General features: G+C 42.3%; 1 protein-coding gene across 2 annotated transcripts in view; it reads right to left on the bottom strand.

Annotated features, from left to right (window-relative positions):
- The window catches only part of FHIP1A (FHF complex subunit HOOK interacting protein 1A), a 187,406-nt gene that overhangs the window by 8,919 nt on the left and 155,764 nt on the right, over positions 1 to 22,723 (bottom strand). For both annotated transcript variants that reach the window (XM_083171581.1, XM_083171590.1), the window contains exons 7-10: positions 21,844 to 21,923; positions 10,359 to 10,543; positions 5,647 to 6,666; positions 514 to 692 (exon numbers count right to left, since the gene is read on the bottom strand). In XM_083171581.1, coding sequence (XP_083027707.1) covers positions 514 to 692; positions 5,647 to 6,666; positions 10,359 to 10,543; positions 21,844 to 21,923 — 1,464 coding nt within the window. The remainder of the gene's footprint in view (positions 1 to 513; positions 693 to 5,646; positions 6,667 to 10,358; positions 10,544 to 21,843; positions 21,924 to 22,723) is intronic.

Raw genomic sequence — 22,723 nt, 5'->3', positions numbered from 1 at the left:
ACTATGCGGACTTGACTAACCAGCCATTGCACAGAAAGGGGGCTGATTCAGTTTGCATACAGTATACACTTACTAATCGTCTGCTCGATAAGTCGGTCCCCACATGACATTTGATTTGGCACTTGAAGTTGCCCACCCATCTCAGATGTTAATCCCTTCACCAAGTGTAGGGGAAACTGGTGGGCCACTAAATCCATCAATGCAGCAATATATCTGCAGATATATAAGGAGTCGCCTGTGCTGCACGGCCAATATTAAAAGTTCTTGCAGTACCAGTATTGGCCAATATATTGCCTGTTTGAACAAATGCCTGATGCATCACCCAGTGTGTACCCAACTTGAGACAACACGTCCCACACTGGTTACTATGGATTACAGCACATGCAGTGTTAGCTATTTGTACAGCCAATGAAATGTGTTTTCGGTGTCTTTACCATTTATCAGTCTTAAGTAATCAACGTACAACTGAAAGTTTGTAAAGTGAGTAAGAAGCACCCGATAGGTGTACAGTACCTGGTAGAGGGATCGTACACTGGGCTGGAAGACCATGTTTGTATTGAGCAGGAAGGATCGGATGAGAGGCTGAGGGTAGCTCGCAAGCTGAGTAACGATCTCGATCAATAACAAGTTTACATGTAGAGAGTTCTCGAGCATGTTCTCTAATTTTGACAAGACAACACTGATGAATGGTCCTGGTGGAGAAAATATGTTTTAAAAATAAATCATTGCAAATCTGCAAATACAATATGAAAACTTAAATAGACAAAAAATATGTAAAAGAAAAACGCAGTGTCTCTGCATTGCGGATTGTAGTCACAGTAAAAGCTTTGCCAGTATGCAATATGCAGTGCATTAACCAACGTATAAATATACAGATTCTCAAAGGTAACAAAGAGTATTAAATAGTGTTCATGAAACATGTCACTGCTACTGCAAATTCATTACGAGCCCTTACCTTGTCTGTCTTACCCACTTGTAATGTGGGGGATTGGTATATTTCAGTTCGAGTGGCAAGTGTATGCATAACAAAGGAACTGTGTGGGCGCTGTTCATTGGCGCTAAGTAAATCTACTGAAGTGATATATTCACAGATTTTGAAGTTAAAGCATTAAAACTCCATTCTGAATGTAACTAATCTAATACATGTTCTCCTAATCTAACTCGTAGTAAACAGATGTTTGCTAATAACTGATAAGTCCCTATGGTAGAAAGCACAATTTTGACCTAGTTTCTGTGTAATTTCGAGGGTTCCCTGGCCAAAAAAATACATTTCAATGACATTTCTTTTATAGTAATTATGTTGACATTTCATCAGTGTCTATTTGATGAATGTTGACATGATCAATGTCACTATTATGACCATTTTGACATTTGTATGTCGACACTGATAAAATATCAACATATTAGATTATCTTTATGCCGTGCCAGTTGTTACTTTGTGCCCAGCAATCATGTAGGTGGTCCAGGGATCAGCATTGTCACCCGCAGCAGCTTCCAGGTCTTGGCGGACATGTGAACAATTCCGGCACTCATCTATGGAAACAGTGTTTGGCAAGTACAGTTCCCTAAGGCTAATCGCTTCCTCTAACCCTCCCTCTAGTGCCTAACCTCCTGTAGTGCCTAACTGTAACACTCTCATCCCACAGAGTAACCCTTATGTCGACATTCTGAAAATGTTGGCATTCACATGTTAACATTCTGAGACTCTCGTCATGTTGCCTTTCAACATCGGAGCTGTAAACAATGTTATTTTTGCCCAAATACATACAAGTTGACCTAATGAGTACATCCAAAAGGGTACAAAGTCATTTTAAGCTGCAAACCTACAGTACTTGCATTTTTGAACAGCTATGAGGTGACGAAGTTCAAGTCTCATCTTATATCTCCAATAGAGTACATTTTGCTATTTTCATTTGCAATTTGTAGGAAAAGACCTTGTGCCAATATTAATAAAAAATAATAAAATGTTATATAAATCGTTGCCATATTGTCCATTCAATGCATATTATATTTATGTCATTTTCCTTTGTTTGGAGGCAAGTGATTTCCTTATTTTTCTTTTGCAGGTATCCCGACATTTATTGCAGATTTTATACTTTACTTAGGAAATATTATTGCATTTATCCAGGGCTCAGTATGTAGAGCTGAACATTTCCTTAACATTATGCTATGGTGTTAATAAAACATAGACTATTGTTTGCCTTATTATAACACTGCAGTGTGCTGTTTATATTTGGCGCACATTGAGGGGGATTCTTGTTGCCCAAATATTCACTGATACTTAAATTACATTTCTGACAGAAAAAGGAAATAAAACTAGGAATCTCCAAGTTTGTACCATTAATAAAAGCATATACATGCAACTGTTATTGCACTTAAATCATATTTTACACCTCTCTCCCAACTCTCTAGGTGCACAAGGTCTTGTTTCCATCAAGGACAAGATTGATAAAATCTGAAATGAGATGGTATGCTCTTCCCAAGCCAGTTTGACCTCCTCAATTAGCTACATGAACCTTCTGGCACCTTCTTATCAATTGATCCCACAGATGAAAATGACGTGGCAACACTCTTCTCATCCTCCTACTCTACTACCTCTTGTCTCAATCCAATATCATTACAAATCAGTAAAGCTCTGTCTCCTGTGCACATCCCAACTTTAACTAAAATATGGAATCACTCTCTCTCTCTCTCTCTCTCTTTCTCTGTGTATAATGTTTCATACAGTATTCAGATATAGACATGGTCACACACAGAGAATGCAGGCATGCTACATAATGTTTTAATCAGCACAAGCAAAATAAGATGCCTGAATGGTACATGGGACCTGTCAGCTCATTCATGCTAGGAATCTCTAGCTACATGGGTATTGAGTCAAGATATTGGAGGACACCTCTGTTCCGTCCCATCTCTCAGCTCCAAATGCCCCTCCAGTCTACATGAGAGACTTGTGTACACTCCACACACTTTTTTAACTTGCACAACTTATTGCACCCACTTACAGTAAGTCAAGTTATCTTATCACTGTCTCCACAGAGACAGCACTGACTAAAGTAGTGAACTATCTGGTCAAAAGGCTTAAGCCTATTACTCACTTATATAGCTTACTCTTACTTTTGACTAATATCTCCTCATACATACAGTGCAATCCCTAGGTCTTCAGGAGACAGTCCTTTCTTGGTTCACATCCTACCTTTTCTAATCGCTCTTTCAGGGTTTACTTCTCTGAATCCACCTGTTCTTTGCTACCTTTATCACTTGGATTAGTACTATGAACTGAAGAGGACACGATCCATGTCGGAGTCCTCAGTAAGTATAATTTACTTCCACAGGTACCGATGGGATTCTACTGGACTTGGGTACAGGCCAACGTTGGAATCCATAGGTAAGTATTGTATGAATGTTTGTAGTGTGAATTAAAGTTTTATTGCTCTAATGTTTCTGTGTTTTTTTTCTCACTATTTGTTTTGTTGTAGAACTACAAGTACTAGCTTTTAATGCCCAGCATGCTGTTACTTGTGGTTTAATTTGTCCCCCAGGTACTTGTTTCCTAGCACGGCCACAATCGTAAGTAATCGTGTCCCTTAATTAAGGGACACGATTATCCCGATGGACCCGATTTCTTTTGAAATCAGGTCCATTTTGCCGGCTAGGAAACAAAAATCGGGTGCATCGCGTCGGTCGGGACCATTAACATTGGTCCCGACGCGACCGACGCGATGCCCCCGATATTTCCATTGACTTCAATGTTAAAAAAAATTTTAACATTGAAATCTTGTCGGGAAGTTAAAATATCGGGGGCATCGCGTCGGTCGGGACCATTAACATTGGTCCCGACGCGATGCGACGCGATGCACCCGATTTTTGCATAGGATTCAATGTTAAAAATTTTTTTAACATTGAAATGGTGTAAAAATGTCAAAAAATGTGAAATGGGTCAATATGACCCATTTCACATTATAAATGTCCCCGTCGTCGCCCCACGATACACGCCAACCCGAAGCGTGGCGAGCGCAGCGAGCCCGCGAGGGGCGGCGGTACGCGTCCTCCGACCTTTTCATGCCCTACTATCCACTAGGGCGTGGAGTGAGAATAGAATAGTGTGGCGAGCGCAGCGAGCCCCGCGAGGGGACGCGGATATCTTCACAGTTATACGCGTCCCTTCGCGGGCTTCACAGGTGTCCGTGGCGACGCGGACAGCTGTGAAGCCCGCGAAGGGACGCGTTTACCTGTGAAGGTATCCGCGTCCCCTCGCCTCGCTGCGCTCGCCACACTATTCTATTCTCACTCCACACCCTAGTGGATAGTAGGGCATGAAAAGGTCGTAGGACGCGTACCGCCTCCCCTCGCGGGCTCGCTGCGCTCGCCACGCTTCGGGTTGCCGTCTATCGTGGGGTGGGATTTACGCGCTTGAATTTGGGGGGGTTGGGAATTTTTTTCATTCAATCCAATGTAAAATTGGGTCCCAGGGACCCAATTTACATTGGATTTAATGAAAAAATCGGGTGAAAAATCGGTCGGTCGCGTCGATCGCATCGCATGCGACCAAATCGCATGCGATGCGATCGACCCGATTTTTTTCAGCACGATCACCCCGATCTTAATCGGTGTGGCCGTGCTAGGAAACAAGTACCGTCCCCCATATTTTGGGAAGCAGGACCGGCCCTTGAGCCTGGTATTGGTTTTAAAAATCCTGGGGACTGGCAGCATTAAGGTTGCGAAAGTAATACTCTAATACTCCATTACTTTGGTATCCACTACCACAATATGCAGTGACTTAGGGGCAGATTTATTAAGCTTGGAGAAGAGATAAACTGGAGATAAAGCGGAGGAAAGGTAAAAGGAGATAAAGCACAGCCAATCAGCTGTGTTTGAAAAAGACAGTTGGGAGTTGATTGGCTGGTGCTTTATCTCCTTTTACCTTTTCTCCGCTTTATCTCCAGTTTATCTCTTCTCCAAGCTTAATAAATCTGCCCCTTAGATACCTAATTAACGATAGGGCCATCAGCGATAAAAATTACTAAAGACTTAAGTGATTATTAACTATTGAAGAAAAATACATACAGAGACAGTTCTAAGCTGACAAAGCAACAGTCTGATATCAGTGTGTCCTGTTGTGCTAACAGATTTTGTAAGCTTGCGAGCAGGGCCCTCATACCGTTGACTGTCTGTAAATTCCCAGTTTGTTGTATAACTGTCTCCTATTATAAAACGCAACAGAATATGCTGCGCTATATAAGAAACTGTTAATAAATAAAATAACCCTGGCAAACACGCCAAACTGATTCTCTGATCCACACTTGACATCATCATCTGTTGGCTAAATACTTCTGTTGTGCAATCCCATTTTTAGGTGCACTATGAAAGTTACAATGAATTAAGAAAGGTATTGGAAATCTGGGAATACTGAGCCGTTCCCCTGCAAAAGAAAATGTGAGGCGAATACCTTCAAAGTTATCACTGTAGCCTAGGCAGCTGCCTCGCCTCCCTGTAATTCTCCCCCCTGCCTAACCATCACAAACCGGGATGGATACAAATATTCTGGTTGCTCCTCTCATATATACAATAACAATGTTAATTATGTTTTAAAAACAAGTTTTCAATATCTACTGTATGAAGTTTTTCAACTGATATTAACGTCATTACCTGTAAATGGTGTTGCTTGGGACCTTGGAGGATAGTTAGAAAGGCTTGTAGCTTCATTTGGCCCAAAGGGTGATGTCATACTTTCTATGGACGGTGTTCCTAAGGAATACTTTTCAAATGTCTCTTCATCCTCCTCTACTAGAGAAGCACTCCCAGGAGTTGGGGAGCTGGACTCCTCTACTGAGGTGGTGTCAAGTCCATTTATGATCTCATCACAACGAGCTATAAATTCCTCACTGTCTGGGCTTAATGGTTTCCTTTTAGAATCACAGTCTGCATCAGAAGAGAGCTTCAGTTTTGGGATATTCTTATGATTTTGTTTAGCTTTTTTTAAAGTATTTTCCTTGAGACTTGAATTTTTCTGATTATTAATATCAATTTTACTATCTTTCCGTACATGAGGATGCTGGCTAGTCAGTTTAGGATCCACTGTCAATCCTTTTGTTGAGACATCTTTAGTTTCTGGAACAATTTCATCAATGGAATCTTTTTCTGCACATAACCTGTAAACCATCACATCATCCTGAAAGTCAGATTCTTCAATGTATGACCCTTTAATAAACATTATTGCATTCTTTTTCATCTCTTGGATGTGTTTTGGGGGATCTGGAGGTAACACAGATTCAGGAGGTGGTTGTGGTGAACAATTTCCAGAATCTGGAGATATTCCAGTGTCGTAACTGTCATCCCACTCGAGATCAAAAAGTCTACCTGCAAAAGAGGGTGTTTCAGAGGAGAAAGAGCCTAACTGTTGCCTACCTCTCCCCCTGAAGGTAGGAAACTCCCCTGTTCGAAAATTGGTCTCCAATAGTGCTTGGAAAGAAGTGTCTGGGTCTGGGTTCTCTCCATCATATGGAGATGACCAGACTTTACAGTCTTCTACACATCTCAGGATGTTTTCATGAGCTTCCCAAAGGTACTCAAGGTAGCTGGCATCTACAGTTTCCATATATTCCTCAGCAGATGTGCATTCAGTGTCATTTAAACATGATGATGATGGTAACTTATGTCCAGCGGCATCTGTACAAATAATAAGGAACATATGGTAAAACCATTCTCTAGTATGCAATAATTAGATAATACAATATACTAATTAACAAACATGGGGTGGAACCCAACTGAGGAAAAATACTCGCACCCGCTTTAAAGCTGTTTGAACTCACACGAAACTGAATCCATTTAGGCTGTGAGTAAAAATTTACAAATTCAGGATGAAAGTGGGACGAGTGGGGTGTGAGTGGGACAACGGCAGGCTGAGAGGAGGACAGCAGCATTGAAACATCATTGATGGCATTCCAGCCCCGCTGCAATGCGCACCCTCTGCCCATAATTGGATACAACCCATGGTCTTGATCTACAGAACTCACCAGCATTTGCAAACAATGGCCAACTAATAGTAAATTATAATTTACTAACTATAGGATTGATACTCCGGAAGGATTTCAGTAGCATCATTCAAGATTAGTGATGTAGTAATCATTTATTAGCTATATACAGTGGGAACAATTACTGCTGAATTACAAAACAATACTGCAATGACAGTCTAAAGCCCACCATACATTAGTGCGACTTGTCTTGGCACAATTTGCATCTGATTTCCCCTGAAATCTCCTGCCAGCTCCCAGGGAGTCCTTCCATCCGATTTGGTACTTGATGTGCCATTTTTACATGGATTTTATCACATGTAAAATAGCATAGAAGGACTGTCGGGGTAGTTTAAGGGAAATTGGATGCTATACTGTATATCGCAGCTGCTAAAAAAGCAGCCGCATTGTGCACTGAAGGATGCAATTTTGATTTATCTTATGTGCAGCAGGTTCAATGCCTGTATCCGATCCGATGTGAACGTGCATCGGATTGGATGTCAAACACGTGCGATTTGGACACTTTTCACCCTATTTCCCAGCTTGATCCGTCGAAATCAGATGAAATTGGCCAAAATATGGCCAGCTTTAGAGGCAACCAATAGCTCTACAGTATATATAAGCCTATGCACTGGATAGCAGAAAATAGTAGTTCACCAACTGTTGAAGAGCACACCTCTGCTATAAAAGTTGGTCATCTCTGATTGCGATACCCAAATGAAAACTGTTCAGGAGATGAGGTGACCAGTAACCATTCAGTTATTATGTTGCTTACACACTGTGAGCAAAACGAGTAAATGTTAGAAGCTTCCTCCTATATTTCACAGCTCAGAGTAAAATAGGGGAAATCATTTCCTGTCGCTGGAAATATGTTCTTCTATGGTAAATGCTGCCCTGACACACAGCTGATTGTATACTGAAAAGTTATTATTGCAATTGTTCTCAGCGCTGATCCTCTTAACCTTACGAAAAGTTATACTGGAGTGTACACATGCTTCAGATGACAAATAAGCCAGCAATTTAATCTGTGCTGCTGAAAGGAAACATTGCAGGACCAGGACAAGATTGTTAAAAGAATTCTGTTTGTTTTCAGGCTACGCTATGGAATAGATAGAAATGACACTCGACACATCATTTGTCTGCTTCTTACATCTGGTAAGAGTTTTGCAAACTTAACCTAATCCAAATACTGATTTATCTTTAATTCTAAAGCAGTGGCATACATGTAGTTGCCATTTGCAGGAAACAAGTTGGGGGTAACGCAAAAACACTAGATATGAATTTTGTGTTTGCCTTATAGATTCTGGACCTTATTCTGGTCCCTTTTCTCCCTGTGCAATCGAAACGCAGGTGGCATGCGGCCATGGCGAACAGGGTTTTCGCCGGGCCCATGCACCCGGGATTGCGGGCGGGGGGGGGTGTGTGCGGCGGCATGCCAGGCAATTGCCCCATGGGAATGCCCAGCCTTTCATGGACATTCCCATCAGTACGCTCGGCGTTCACATGCAAATTGCCCGGTGACTCCGGGGGGGGGGGGGGTAGGGGGATGTCGGGGGGTCAGCTGACATCACTGGATCATCTGACATCACTGGATCATCTGGATCATCTGACATCACTGGATGTCAGATGTCAGTATAACCATCTCAGGCACTGAATTTGAATGCCAAGCAATCATTGTCTTGCACATATATAGTGCCAGTTACATATCATGTCCCCAGAAGTGCTGTTACAGATGTCCCCAATAAGTTTTTAGCAAAAAATATATATATTTTTCACTTTCAGGAATGCATGGTTTTCTGAAAAATTCGGATAAGGGATACTCAACCTGTATAGATAATAAAAGTGCCATATGCAATTATAGTAGAATCCCTGCAGGAGATATCTAGTGGTATTGATAATAAATACAATGGCGGTGGAACAACATTTCTCCATCAAAATAAAGCACCATAAGTCAGGTTCAAATAATGAGTATCAATCTTAAAAGAAAGAAAAAAACACACAATCATGAAACAAAATGAGGGTTAAGTCTTTCACCCCTCTACACGCACTAGCATTTGTCTCTCTTTACTATATGGATCTACACCTAAAATACATCAGTCCACAGAGTGAGATGAAGAGTTTGCGAGTAGTAGACATTTGCACTGTTCCAGAAAAGGATGGAGCAGGCGCAAGTATCAGTGCAGAAGTGAGATTTTACATTTACACCCTACAGAAGGGCTTCAAGTTTGTATCAGCAGTAATCTTTGGGTCTTATCGAAAAATGTATAGTTACACATTTTGCACACCTATGTCGGACTTTCATTAATGTAATGAATAGCTTCACAGAGACAAATTGCAAAGCACAATCTCAGATTTCATACAGTGTATCAGGCTCTAGGAACCTTTGTCTAGACAATGTCCCTTTACCATTGATGAATTGACCAGTAGTTATTCTTTATTTTGTTGGCAAATTGAAGTACTCAATAATTCGTTGTTTTCCTGTCTGTAAATTAAATTGAAATCTGGCAAGGTTAAAATGTAACAGAATTCCATTACGTTCACATCTAGTGATGGAGTATGTACAATATAGAGTTTAATACAATGTTATGCTGATCATGCTTAATGCTTCTGTGATGGTGGTAGGCGTGCTGTCCTATGATTGTTCAGAGTAGACTCAAAGTCTAATACCCCTTTCAAAACACACCTTGGACCCGGGCAATTGCTGTATTGGTAATCAACCCAGCAATTTGAGCAGGGTGCCAGGGTGATAAGGAGGGTTAAACACTGCTGCCCTCTGTATAATGGGTGACATAGATTTAATGTAAAAGCACCGGACACGGGATCAAGATCCTGGATTTGACCCGGCATTGCGATGTGAAAGGCATAGCTGCCTACTTTCTGGCTGCCAGTTCAGTGAGGCAGGGGGGCGCTGATGGGTGGGAAAGGGGCGCGATGGCCGATGCGGTTGCGTCTTCGTGGCCACGCCCCGCTGTGCTGGTATTTTAGGCATTGCACAGCAGGAGCGGGGCTATAATGACGTGATTCACGTCATTTGCTCCCATGGACCCACTACCACCACCAAGGGAGTGGGTCGTTGCAGACTGTCAGCATTATTTTGTTCACTAGTCATGTGACTGTGATATGAATATAGTGTTCCTGTCTGTATGGACATTGTAAGTCACTAGAATGTTCCATTGCTGCATGGAAAGTGGTTTATGTAGTGCGTACATTTCTAATACAACCTATTACTAGTAAGTTAACACAAATTTGGGAAATTAAACTAATACATCCCATTCGATACTGTATAGTTTCGCTATTTTAAAAAAGCATTTCTGGTTTCCATTAGTGATACTCAGAATTGTTCCTTACCTTTGTGTGTGACATTTGAATTGATTCTATTATTTCTCTCCAAAGTCCCACTGTTACTAATAGATGCTTTAGGACAGCAGTCTGGAGTCAAGGCCAAAAATCTAGCAGCAGATGCAGAATAGCAGTCTCGTTCTTTCACCGCCCATCTCTGGCTAACCATCATGTGGGTACATGGAATCAGATATCTGCCAAAGAAAATATGTTTGGTTACTGGCTCAGGTCAACAACCTTTGGGAAGAGTCCAGAGGATGAGTCAGGAAGATGCAATGGTTTCTTGGTTATACATAAGGATTCTACATACCTTCTGTCATCTCTATTTACACATGATACAGTTAAAAATGTCATTTTCATTTGTAAGAATTATCATGCAGAGTCCCAACAACAACATGACAACATGACAACATGAGAGGCCTATGCATAGAACATGACTGGAAGGGTCGCGAGGTGTATACTTTTGCTTCCGGTATTTTTATACCCTTCAAATTGCAAGTGGACCCCGCACTTCTGCTGCTTTTTCCCACAATGCAAATAGGCACCTGGTTAGAGCCCAACGTGTCTCAAGGGTTCTCCATAAAGATATACTGCTCACCTAAAATGTTCCCACAGGACCATTGCACATGACAACATGATGCCACACGTTCATAATAGCACTGAGAATCCCACTGTCAGCCAGCCCAGCATAGGAGCAACTGCCAGTGCCCAGCAATGAGGAGCAGAGGCACAGGGGCAGAGTCAGCCTAGCAGTGAGAAGCGGAGGGACAGGGGCAGAGTCAGCCTAGGAGTGAGGAGCGGAGGGACAGGGGCAGACTCAGCCTAGCAGTGAGAAGCGGAGGGACAGGGGCAGAGTCAGCCTAACAGTGAGAAGCGGAGGGACAGGGGCAGACTCAGCATAGCAGTGAGAAGCGGAGGGACAGGGGTAGAGTCAGCCTAGCAGTGAGGAGCTGAAGGACAGGGGCAGAGTCACCCTAGCAGTGAGGAATCGGACTCTACAGTGCATCCATCGACACCAGCATACTAACTCTATCTATTTCTATACCTCTCTCTCTATTTATTTTTATCTCTCTTATATCTCACATTGTATATGACTAATACTGTTTTAAACCTTGTGTGAACTTTAAGGAGAATCATTTGTTCATACAGTCTTACTTTCTACATGATTTGTGCAATATTTATTGATTAGAATAATCCTAATGAATTTAAAGGTAATATAGCCTTGTAAGGGCGCTATTCTATTTACCCAGATGCCGTTTCAACCCATAAAAATGGCCGGATATCGTGATTAAAGAACGATGGTAATTATTGTGGTACCCAATTAGCGGCTGAAAATCGCCCCTTAAAAACACATGGGATCAGGGATAAGTACCCAATCTGATGTGTTACCACGGCTCCTGGCAGCTGCTTATCCAGGATTTCGCTTTCCATGCCACAGGATACTCCATAAGATCAGGTATATCATGGAAAAGGACACCAGCATCGGGGCAAATAGGATAATGGATATTCTTAACACTTGGAATGTAAAAAGGGTCTTAAGGACCAAGCTTGGGAAACACTGCATTGCATGGCCTACAGCCCTTCTAATAAATACTGTACTGTATGCCAGTTTCAGACACATATACTTATAACATGACATGATGCGTACAACCACGCAGGTTACACGTCAGCAGAATTGGAGCTTAACTACTCAACACAGCATGGCCATAGGACGGTATAGATGAGTTGACAGCCAATAAGTCAATGCCATATGGTCGACATGTATATGATGGACATGGCAATGGTCAACACATGAAACAGTGGGTTTAAAAAGAAAATAATAATAATTTTGTGTTGATTGGGAGTGGTAAATCTTACTCAAAGGGGACACATACACGAGTTTTGGGTTCATGTTCTAAATTATACAAATTAACAGCACAAAAAAAACAAAAACAAAAAAACATTTTTAACCCCTTCCCGACATTTGACGTACATTTACGTCATGGCCGGGATGTACTTCCCGACACATGGCATAAATGTACGTCATGACTTTAAACTGTCACTGCGTCTAGAGACGCAGTGACAGAGGGACGATGTCTGCTGTCCCTGACAGCAGACATGTCCCTGCATGCCCAGGGGGGGCTGCGATGCCGCCCCCCCGTCGGCGATCGCTGTGATTGGCTGTTCAGTGTGAACAGCCATTCACAGCGTTTTCCTGTGTTACCAGCGAATCAGACGCTCGGTAACACAGGTGTCAATCACCGCCGGGCGTCAGGGGGCATGAGGGGGTCATCGGTGACGACGACACCTCACCCCACCTGCCCCCAAGGCTGTGATTGGTCCGTGGGACCCACGGACCAATCACAGCCAAGGCGCGACATTTAAACTAACAGTGATTGCGCTGCAGACGCCATTCCGGTCTGGAATTGCGTGCAGAGCGGTCACCGTGCCTATCTGCCGTGATACTGACCTGATCCTTGCAAATACTTACCTGATCCTTGCAAATACCTTACCTGATCACCTGATCACTGCTTGTAGCGTGCTGGATGCTTCCTGGATCTGACTTCTTGTGACTTCCTGCTGCTGCTGCAGTGTGATAGAGAGATAGAGAGTGATAGATAGTGATAGATAGTGAGAGATAGAGAGATAGAGAGATAGTGATAGAGAGTGCTATATTTTGTGTCTGCTACCCCCCCTTTTTGGGGCTGCAGGGTTTTTTTTATATATATATAACTGTCAGTGCTGCTGCTGCAGTGTCATAGAGTGATAGATAGTGATAGATAGTGAGAGATAGAGAGATAGAGAGATAGTGATAGAGAGTGCTATATTTTGTGTCTGCTACCCCCCCCTTTTTGGGGCTGCAGGGTTTTTTTTTATATATATAACTGTCAGTGCTGCTGCTGCAGTGTCATAGAGTGATAGATAGTGATAGATAGTGAGAGATAGAGAGATAGAGAGATAGTGATAGAGAGTGCTATATTTTGTGTCTGCTACCCCCCCTTTTTGGGGCTGCAGGTTTTTTTTTTATATATATAACTGTCAGTGCTGCTGCTGCTGCAGTGTCATAGAGTGATAGATAGTGAGAGATAGAGAGATAGATAGAGAGAGATAGAGAGAGATAGTGACAGAGAGTGATAGAGAGTGCTATATTTTGTGTCTGCTACCCCCCCTTTTGTGCTGATCAGTATATCTGTGCTGATCAGCAACTTTTTGGGGGTGCAGGGTTTTTTTTTTTATATATACCTGCCAGTTGCACTGTCAGTTGCACCAAAGGTTGTGCACCTGCTGCCCCTCACTGGTAATCAGTGTCGCATCACTGATCACCTTTTTTTTTTTTTTTGAGCGTGCTGTGGGGTCTTTTTTTAATTTTTTTTGATCAAATTTTTTTGATCAAATTCCTGTTGCCTTTGAGCGCTGTTCAGTGACGGACGTTACTGACCAACATCTGTGCTCAATTTTTGGCGCAGGACCTTTTTTTTTTTTTTTTTTTTTTTCTGCACTACATACACACTACACACTACATACTACATTGAAATAAAGTTTGTACCCCCCCTACACTATACACGTGTTGAAACATTTCACTACCAGAAACACAAAAATAAAAATGGCATCCCAAATGTCATCCCAAATGTCATCCCAAATGTCATCCCAGTCATCCAGAAGAATGTATTCAGCGGAGGAGGCATATGCCATGCTTGCCTCTGACTCTGACACAGCCAGTGAGGCAAGCGGGGAATTTGAAGGATTCATCTTAAGCTCCTCTTCCTCCTCTAGTGATGAGGGACCCCCTCAAAGACGCCCCCGTAGAGCAGCTGAGACCCCCCCCCCAATAATTGATCTCGTATGGACCCCACCACCAGACAATTTTGAGCCCCAGGTTCCTGAGTTTTTGGCCATCCCAGGAATCCAATTTGATTCCACAGGTCTCAGAGAAATTGACTTTTTCAAATTATTTTTCTCTGATGATTTTATAAATTTAATGGTGGACCAAACTAATTTATATGCCCAGCAGTTTATTGCTCAAAACCCCACGTCATCATTTGCTAGGTGGACCCCTGTAGATGCAGTAGAGATGATGACGTTTTGGGGTCTGGTGTTTCATATGGGCATAGTAAAAAAGCCAGAAATTAGGCAATATTGGAGTACAGATGTTCTGTACAGCACCCCACTTTACCGTATGGCCATGACCCGGAATCGTTTTGAGTTAATCCTTAAATTTTTGCATTACAACGATAATGCACAGTGCCCACCCAGAGATGATCCCACCTTTGACCGGCTATTCAAAGTCAGGCCGGTCATTGATCACTTCAGTGCCAAATTTGAAGAGATGTACATCCCAGATAAATTCATTTGCATAGACGAGTCCCTTATACATTTTAAAGGAAGGGTTAAATTCCGCCAGTACCTTCCCAGTAAGAGGGCAAGGTATGGCATAAAAATGTATAAGCTGTGTGAAAGCACCTCAGGGTACACTCGCAGGTTTAGGGTATATGAAGGGAAGGATTCAAGAATTGAACCGCCAGAATGCCCCCCCTCCCTCGTAGGTGTTAGTGGAAAAATTGTCTGGGATTTAGTGCACCCCTTCCTGGATAAAGGTTATCACCTCTATGTGGATAACTTTTACACCAGCATCCCCCTGTTTAAGGCCCTTGGTTCAAGAGGTACAGCAGCTTGCGGTACTGTGCGCAAAAACCAAAGAGGCCTCCCAAAAACGCACATTGCCCAAGTAATGAGAAGGGGTGAAAGCAGGGGAATATGCACCGAAAATATGTTGTTGGTCAAATATAAGGACAAGAGGGATGTCCTTATACTGACAACAATTCACGGAGACAGTACCACCTCCGTCCCTGTACGAGGTACCAGTACCCACACCTCAAAACCTAATTGTATCCTGGATTACAATAGGTACATGGGCGGAGTGGATCTTTCAGATCAGGTACTGAAGCCGTACAGTGCCCTGCGGAAAACAAAAATCTGGTACAAGAAGCTGGCCGTGTATATCATCCAGATGGCACTGTATAACGCTTACGTGCTATTCCGTTCTACCAGCCAGAGGGGGACATTTATGCACTTTCAAGAGGAAGTCATAAAGGGCCTAATATTTGGGAACCAGCAGGCAGAGGGCCCCAGTACTTCTAGTACTGGCCCCCGTATTGTACCAGGGCAGCATTTTCCTGATGAAATCCCCTCCACTGGAAAAAAGGGCAGGACACAAAAAAGGTGCAAAGTTTGCTATAAAAAGGGAATGAGAAAGCAAACTATTTTCCAGTGTGACACTTGCCCCGACAAACCCGGCCTATGTATAAAGGAGTGTTTTAAAATATACCACACATCTATGGATTATTAGGTTCATCATTTCACCGTGCTTCGGGGGTCTTGCTAATGCCACATAGCACCCACCATTCATTCCACCAGAATCTGAGCCGCAAAATCCAAAAATCACTCCTTCCCTTCTGAGTCCTGCCATGCACCCAACTGGTATTTTTTGGTCACATGTGAGGCATTGCCGTACTCGGGAGAAATTGGGGCACAGATTTTGGGGTGCTTTTTCTCCTTCATACCTTATGAAAATGAAAAATTTTGAGCCAGAACTGCATTTTTGTGTAAAAAAATGTAATTTTTCATTTTCACTGCCCAGTTGTATCAAAATTGGTGAAACCCCTGGGGGTTTGAAATGTACACTATACCCCTAGATGAATTCCCTGAGGGGTGTAGTTTGCAAAATGGGGTCACTTGTGGGGGGGTTCCACTGTATTGGTGCTTCGGGGGTCTTGCTAATGCGACATAGCACCCACCAAAATTCCACCAGAATCTGAGCTGCAAAATCCAAATATCACTCCTTCCCTTCTGAGTCCTGCCATTTTTTGGTCACACATGAAGCATTGCCGTACTCGGGAGAAATTGGGGCACAGATTTTGGGGTGCTTTTTCTCCTTCATACCTTATGAAAATGAAAAATTTTGAGCCAGAACTGCATTTTTGTGTAAAAAAATGTAATTTTTCATTTTCACTGCCCAGTTGTATCAAAATTGGTGAAACCCCTGGGGGTTTGAAATGTACACTATACCCCTAGATGAATTCCCTGAGGGGTGTAGTTTGCAAAATGGGGTCACTTGTGGGGGGGTTCCACTGTATTGGTGCTTCGGGGGTCTTGCTAATGCGACATAGCACCCACCAAAATTCCACCAGAATCTGAGCTGCAAAATCCAAATATCACTCCTTCCCTTCTGAGTCCTGCCATTTTTTGGTCACACATGAAGCATTGCCGTACTCGGGAGAAATTGGGGCACAGATTTTGGGGTGCTTTTTCTCCTTCATACCTTCTGAAAATGAAACATTTTGAGCCAGTACTGCATTTTTGTGTAAAAAATTAAATTTTTAATTTTCACTGCCCAGTTGTATCAAAATTGGTGAAACCCCTGGGGGTTTGAAATGTACATTATACCCCTAGATGAATTCCCAGAGGGGTGTAGTTTTCAAAATGGGGTCCCTTGTGGGGGGCTTCCACTGTATTGGTGCTTCGGGGGTCTTGCTAATGCGACATAGCACCCACCAACATTCCACCAGAATCTAAACTGCAAAATCCCAAAATCACTCCTTCCCTTCTGAGTCCTGCCATGCACCCAACTGGTATTTTTTGGTCACATGTGAGGCATTGCCGTACTCGGGAGAAATTGGGGCACAGATTTTGGGGTGCTTTGTCTCCTTCATTCCTTGTGAAAATGACAAATTTGGAGCCAGAACTGCATTTTTGTGTAAAAAAATGTAATTTTTCATTTTCACTGCCCAGTTGTATCAAAATTGGTGAAACCCCTGGGGGTTTGAAATGTACACTATACCCCTAGATGAATTCCCTGAGGGGTGTAGTTTGCAAAATGGGGTCACTTGTGGGGGGGTTCCACTGTATTGGTGCTTCGGGGGTCTTGCTAATGCGACATAGCACCCACCAACATTCCACCAGAATCTGAGCTGCAAAATCCAAAAATCACTCCTTCCCTTCTGAGTCCTGCCATGCACCCAACTGGTATTTTTTGGTCACATGTGAGGCATTGCCATACTCGGGAGAAATTGGGGCACAGATTTTGGGGTGCTTTGTCTTCTTCATTCCTTGTGAAAATGAAAAATTTTGAGCCAGAACTGCATTTTTGTGTAAAAAATGTAATTTTTCAGTTGCACAGCCCAGTTGTATCAAAATTGGTGAAACCCCTGGGGGTTTGAAATGTACACTATACCCCTAGATGAATTCCCTGAGGGGTGTAGTTTGCAAAATGGGGTCACTTGTGGGGGGGTTCCACTGTATTGGTGCTTCGGGGGTCTTGCTAATGCGACATAGCACCCACCAACATTCCACCAGAATCTGAGCTGCAAAATCCAAAAATCACTCCTTCCCTTCTGAGTCCTGCCATGCACCCAACTGGTATTTTTTGGTCACATGTGAGGCATTGCCGTACTCGGGAGAAATTGGGGCACAGATTTTGGGGTGCTTTTTTTCCTTCATTCCTTGTTAAAATGACAAATTTGGAGCCAGAACTGCATTTTTGTGTAAAAAAATGTAATTTTTCATTTTCACTGCCCAGTTGTATCAAAATTGGTGAAACCCCTGGGGGTTTGAAATGTACACTATACCCCTAGATGAATTCCCTGAGGGGTGTAGTTTGCAAAATGGGGTCACTTGTGGGGGGGTTCCACTGTATTGGTGCTTTGGGGGTCTTGCTAATGCGACATAGCACCCACCAACATTCCACCACCAAAAATCACTCCTTCCCTTCTGAGTCCTGCCATGCACCCAACTGGTATTTTTTGGTCACATATGAGGCATTGCCATACTCGGGAGAAATTGGGGCACAGATTTTGGGGTGCTTTTTCTCCTTCATACCTTATGAAAATGAAAAATTTTGAGCCAGAACTGCATTTTTGTGTAAAAAAATGTAATTTTTCATTTTCACTGCCCAGTTGTATCAAAATTGGTGAAACCCCTGGGGGTTTGAAATGTACAGTATACCCCTAGATGAATTCCCTGAGGGGTGTAGTTTGCAAAATGGGGTCACTTGTGGGGGGGTTCCTAACTTTTAGCATCTTATGGTGCCTAGAAACCTACATGGTGCCTAAAAAATAATCTCATAAAAAGGAGGCTCCAAAATCAAGTAGGTGCTCCTTCTATTATGAAGCCTGTGGTTTGGTCAACGTGCACACTAGGGCCACATATAGGATATTTATGAAAACAAAAGAATTGGGGGAATCAATTTTTAGTCACATTTCTCTAGTAAAATCTACTGTGTTCCTTAGAAAAATGTATTAAAATTGCAAATCTGCAAAAAAAATGAAATTTTGAAATTTCACCTACACTTTGTTTTAATTCCTGTGAAACACCTAAAGGGTTAACAAACTTCCAAAATGCTGTTTTGAATACTGTGAGGGGTGCAGTTTTTGAAATGGCATCATTTATGGGGGTGTCTCACATACAAGTCCCTCAAAGTCACATCAGAACTGAACTGGTCCCTAAAAAAATCAGTGTTTGAAATTTTCTTGAAAATTTGAAAATTTGCTATTCATATTGTAAGCCTCCTAGTGTCCAAAAAAATTAAAAGGAAGTTGAAATAATGATGGAAACATAAAGTAGACATATGGTCTATGTTAGTTATTAACTATTTTTAATGGTATGATTATTTGTCTCACAAGCAGAAAATTTAACATTTTGCAAATTGCTAAATTTTCCATTTTTTTCCGACATTTTGGTATTTTTCACAAAAAAAACACAGACTGTATCGACGAAAATTTACCACTAACTTGAAGTACAATGTGTCACGAAAAAACAATCTCAAAATCACTGGGATAAGTAAAAGCAAAAAAAAGTTATCCCCACTTAAGTGATACATGTCAGATTTGAAAAAAAGGGCTCTGTCAGGAAGGCAAAAACATGCTGTGTCAGGAAGGGGTTAAATGTTGTCCTCTTGTCATTTCAACCTTGTGCATGTCGATGATTTGGAGTCAACCTTTTTTGTCTGCTTTGTTAGAGCTGCCATTGTCAGCTGTAAGTGTTGTCATTGTAATTGGAAGCATGTACAGTAGTACATGTAGTAGCAGCAACAGCAGCTCAGCAGGGAAGTAGTACTGTATGTCACATATGCTCACAGTACAGGACCACCGAGTGCTGAAGAGTGTAGAACGTTATGCTATGTCCGTGGAGGAAAACACTCAAATACAGCGTTCCAATCCAAACTGATTCTAGATCCAATATCACCATAAGAACAGCTGCAGACAGGCCTATCACCATGCACAATGTCAAACCGCTACTGGAGTCATAGATAGTTGTGTCCTGACTCCTAAATTATCCTCCAATCCTGCCAAATAGCCCCATTTGGTGCACTATTAATAATAGAAAATGGGTCAAGCTATGGGTTGCTCAGTATATTTTACACTGCAGTTACTACAAAATAGCAATGCGACCTTTATGCTACTGTAGTCTGAAAACGCAAGAGACCAAGCCATGCATCCTGGCATACAACATCATCTGTAATGTGAAAAAGACCCTATGTTCTGAGAGATTTAGGTTAAAGTGCAGTACAGTGCAGGACAGTACGGACGGTGTAATGGTTAGCATTACTGCCTCACAGCGCTGAGGTCATGGGTTCTGTTCCCACCATGGCTCTATCTGTGCGGAGTTTGTATATTCTCCCTGTACTTGCGTGGGTTTCCTCCGGGTACTCCGGTTTCCTCCCACAATCCAAAAATATACTGGTAGGCTAATTGGCTCCAAACAAAATTAACTCTAGAATGTGTGTGTGCGTGTACATGTGGTAGGGAATATAGATTGTAAGCTCCACTGGGGCAGGGACTGATGTGATGTTCAAATATTCTCTGTAAAGCGCTGCGGAATATGTATGCGCTATATAAAAAAATGTTAATAAATAAATAATAAAGTGCAAAAGTCCATATGGGTATAATGGGACACATCTGCATTGCTCTCTTTTGCAAAATAAATAAAATTGCAGGCTAATAAACCTGATACATACACCTCTGATGGATCTTAGAAGCATTTTCTCCAGAACACAGTGTCAGAAACGGGTTAAAATTACTGAAACATTAACACTAGAGAAGTGGCTGCTAGATGCGTTGTAAGGTAGATAACCTACTCTGGTAAGCTGCCAGAGAATATGCTTTTAAGGAAACAGAGAAATACTGTAACCAGGGCCTGATTTACCAATAGACTGATTAGGCTGCAGCCTAGGGTGCCAGGACTGAGGGGGCACAAGCAGGTGACAGTCAGGGAATAAAATTAAGGCCTAATTTATTCCGTGCTTGTTAGCCATCACCTGTCCTGATGTACTGTGGGCGGCAAAGCTCTTAAGGTGATTGACAGATAGCTGTGCCAAAGTAATGTACTGATGGAACAATTTCTTTATGTACATTGTGAAACAAACCATTGTACAGTAATATTACAAAATACATTGGAGTGCTAGCAGATGCATAGTGAAAGCTTTCTTATAGATAAGGAATCAGTGGCAAACGCAGGATTTCTAGAGGGGGGTTTCCAAATTCAGTCCACAATCTCACAGGGGGGTAGAAGAACCAAGTAACGATCCCTGGGCATTTATGTACACATTGGTCTTTTTATATACTGGATACTGTATGGAATACAGTATTAATATCTAACACTACAGATGGTTTATAGTATTGGCTGTAAACATTTAAACATTTCTAAGCTCACATTCTCCCAGCTCATGGTAAGGCTCCTGTCTCTTCTTCCTAGTAGCTGCTCTCTGGTCTACTGCACTCATTGAGGACTCAAATCCACACACACAGGAAACTTGTTAGAAGCTGCTACCACTGGGAAACAGCTCTCCTCTGTCCCTTATACTGCATAATACTGCTATTGTTGTCATATGTTGTCATATTTTTAGCCACTTGCCAAGAGGAGGGGGTTTCTGTGCAACCGGAACAGCCCCCCCCCCCCCCCCCCCCCCCGCGCGTTTGCCTATGGCAGGCTTTCCCAACCACGGTCCTCAAGGCACACCAACAGTGCAGGTTTTGTAGATATCCAAGCTTGAGCACAGGAGACTTAATTAGTACCTGAGTGATTCTGATTAAACCATCTGTGCTGAAGCCTGGATATCACTAAAACCTGCACTGTTGGTGTGCCTTGAGGACCGTGGTTGGGAATGCCTGGCCTATGGGAATGAAAGTATAATTGCCTACATCTCAGCTTTAAAAAATTGGTTGGCCCTCCAGGCCACCTAAAAAGGTTGCATAAGTCACCTTCTTTCCCCAGAGGCTTTCCACAAACCCCTCCCCCTCTCTAGAGGCCCCCAAATCAGAGTACAAGTGGTTTTCTGCAGGGGATCACCGGAGCAGGGGGGCAGCAAAGTAGGGAAATATGAATAAATGTATACAGATGGAGCCCCTCTCATTTTTGCTGGTGCTGCGCCAGCACCAGAATCTGGCGGAGAGGCGCCCCGTCTCAGTTTCATAACAAGCATTTCGTTAGAATAGATAAAACATAAGAAGCCATACAGTACCGTAATATGAGTTGTAACATCACATCTTCACAATGCAAGCCAATAAGAGTCCGAAATAATGCCAAGGACACCACGCAGAGCTAGGAAACCAATACAGAATACAGTATTTGTATTATTATATAAAGTCACAATTATTTTCAAAATGTAAAATTATGTATACATAAATGGAAATACAGTTGTATCGGACAGCTTTTTCCTTCAGCTGCTTTAAATTTCACTGAATAAAAGACAAAACACAGAAACCAACAGGGGCATCTAGTGACCAGTCTGCCATGAAAACACATGGTTGTCTATGCCATATTGCTGGGATAATGCAATTAACAAAATAGCTCCAGCTCAGATCTTGGTGCCACATACAATGCAGTAGCTGGCCATCTCCTTAATATTCCGCACTGCTTCTTCGGTTGGTTTAGTTTATATGGCTGCGTGGTTTATAGTATTTATGATGATTTGATTTTTATGTACAGAGCTTCTCTATTTCAGTCAGTGCTCCGTTAGTCTGTAGCATCCCACAGCAACAAGGCCATCTGTATTCCACTACTAGGCATTGGCAGCCACACAGGCCATGCCAAGATATGGATTAGAGGCACGTACAGAACGCAGCAAGCTCTTAATTAACAATAGTAATCTTTTTTCCCAAAATCCATTCGGCTTCTCTTTTGCCAGCGCTTACACTTTTAATCTTCTCAGCTAATGTAAGAAATCATTTAGATTTCATGATTGAAATACACAATGCATGAACATTGTTCTGTCTATATAACAAGTTACCTGGAAAATGTTGATATTGCAGCTAAATGACTACTAATGTATGTCATTGTACACGTAACATTTACAATTTGTACTCTAATGCATTAATGCAGTCAGCAGAAAGTGATATGTA

The sequence above is a fragment of the Crinia signifera genome, chromosome 1 (assembly GCF_055691185.1).
Source record: "Crinia signifera chromosome 1, ASM5569118v1, whole genome shotgun sequence".
Classification (NCBI taxonomy): Eukaryota; Metazoa; Chordata; class Amphibia; order Anura; family Myobatrachidae; genus Crinia; species Crinia signifera.
This window is presented reverse-complemented; position numbering and strand designations above follow the sequence as displayed.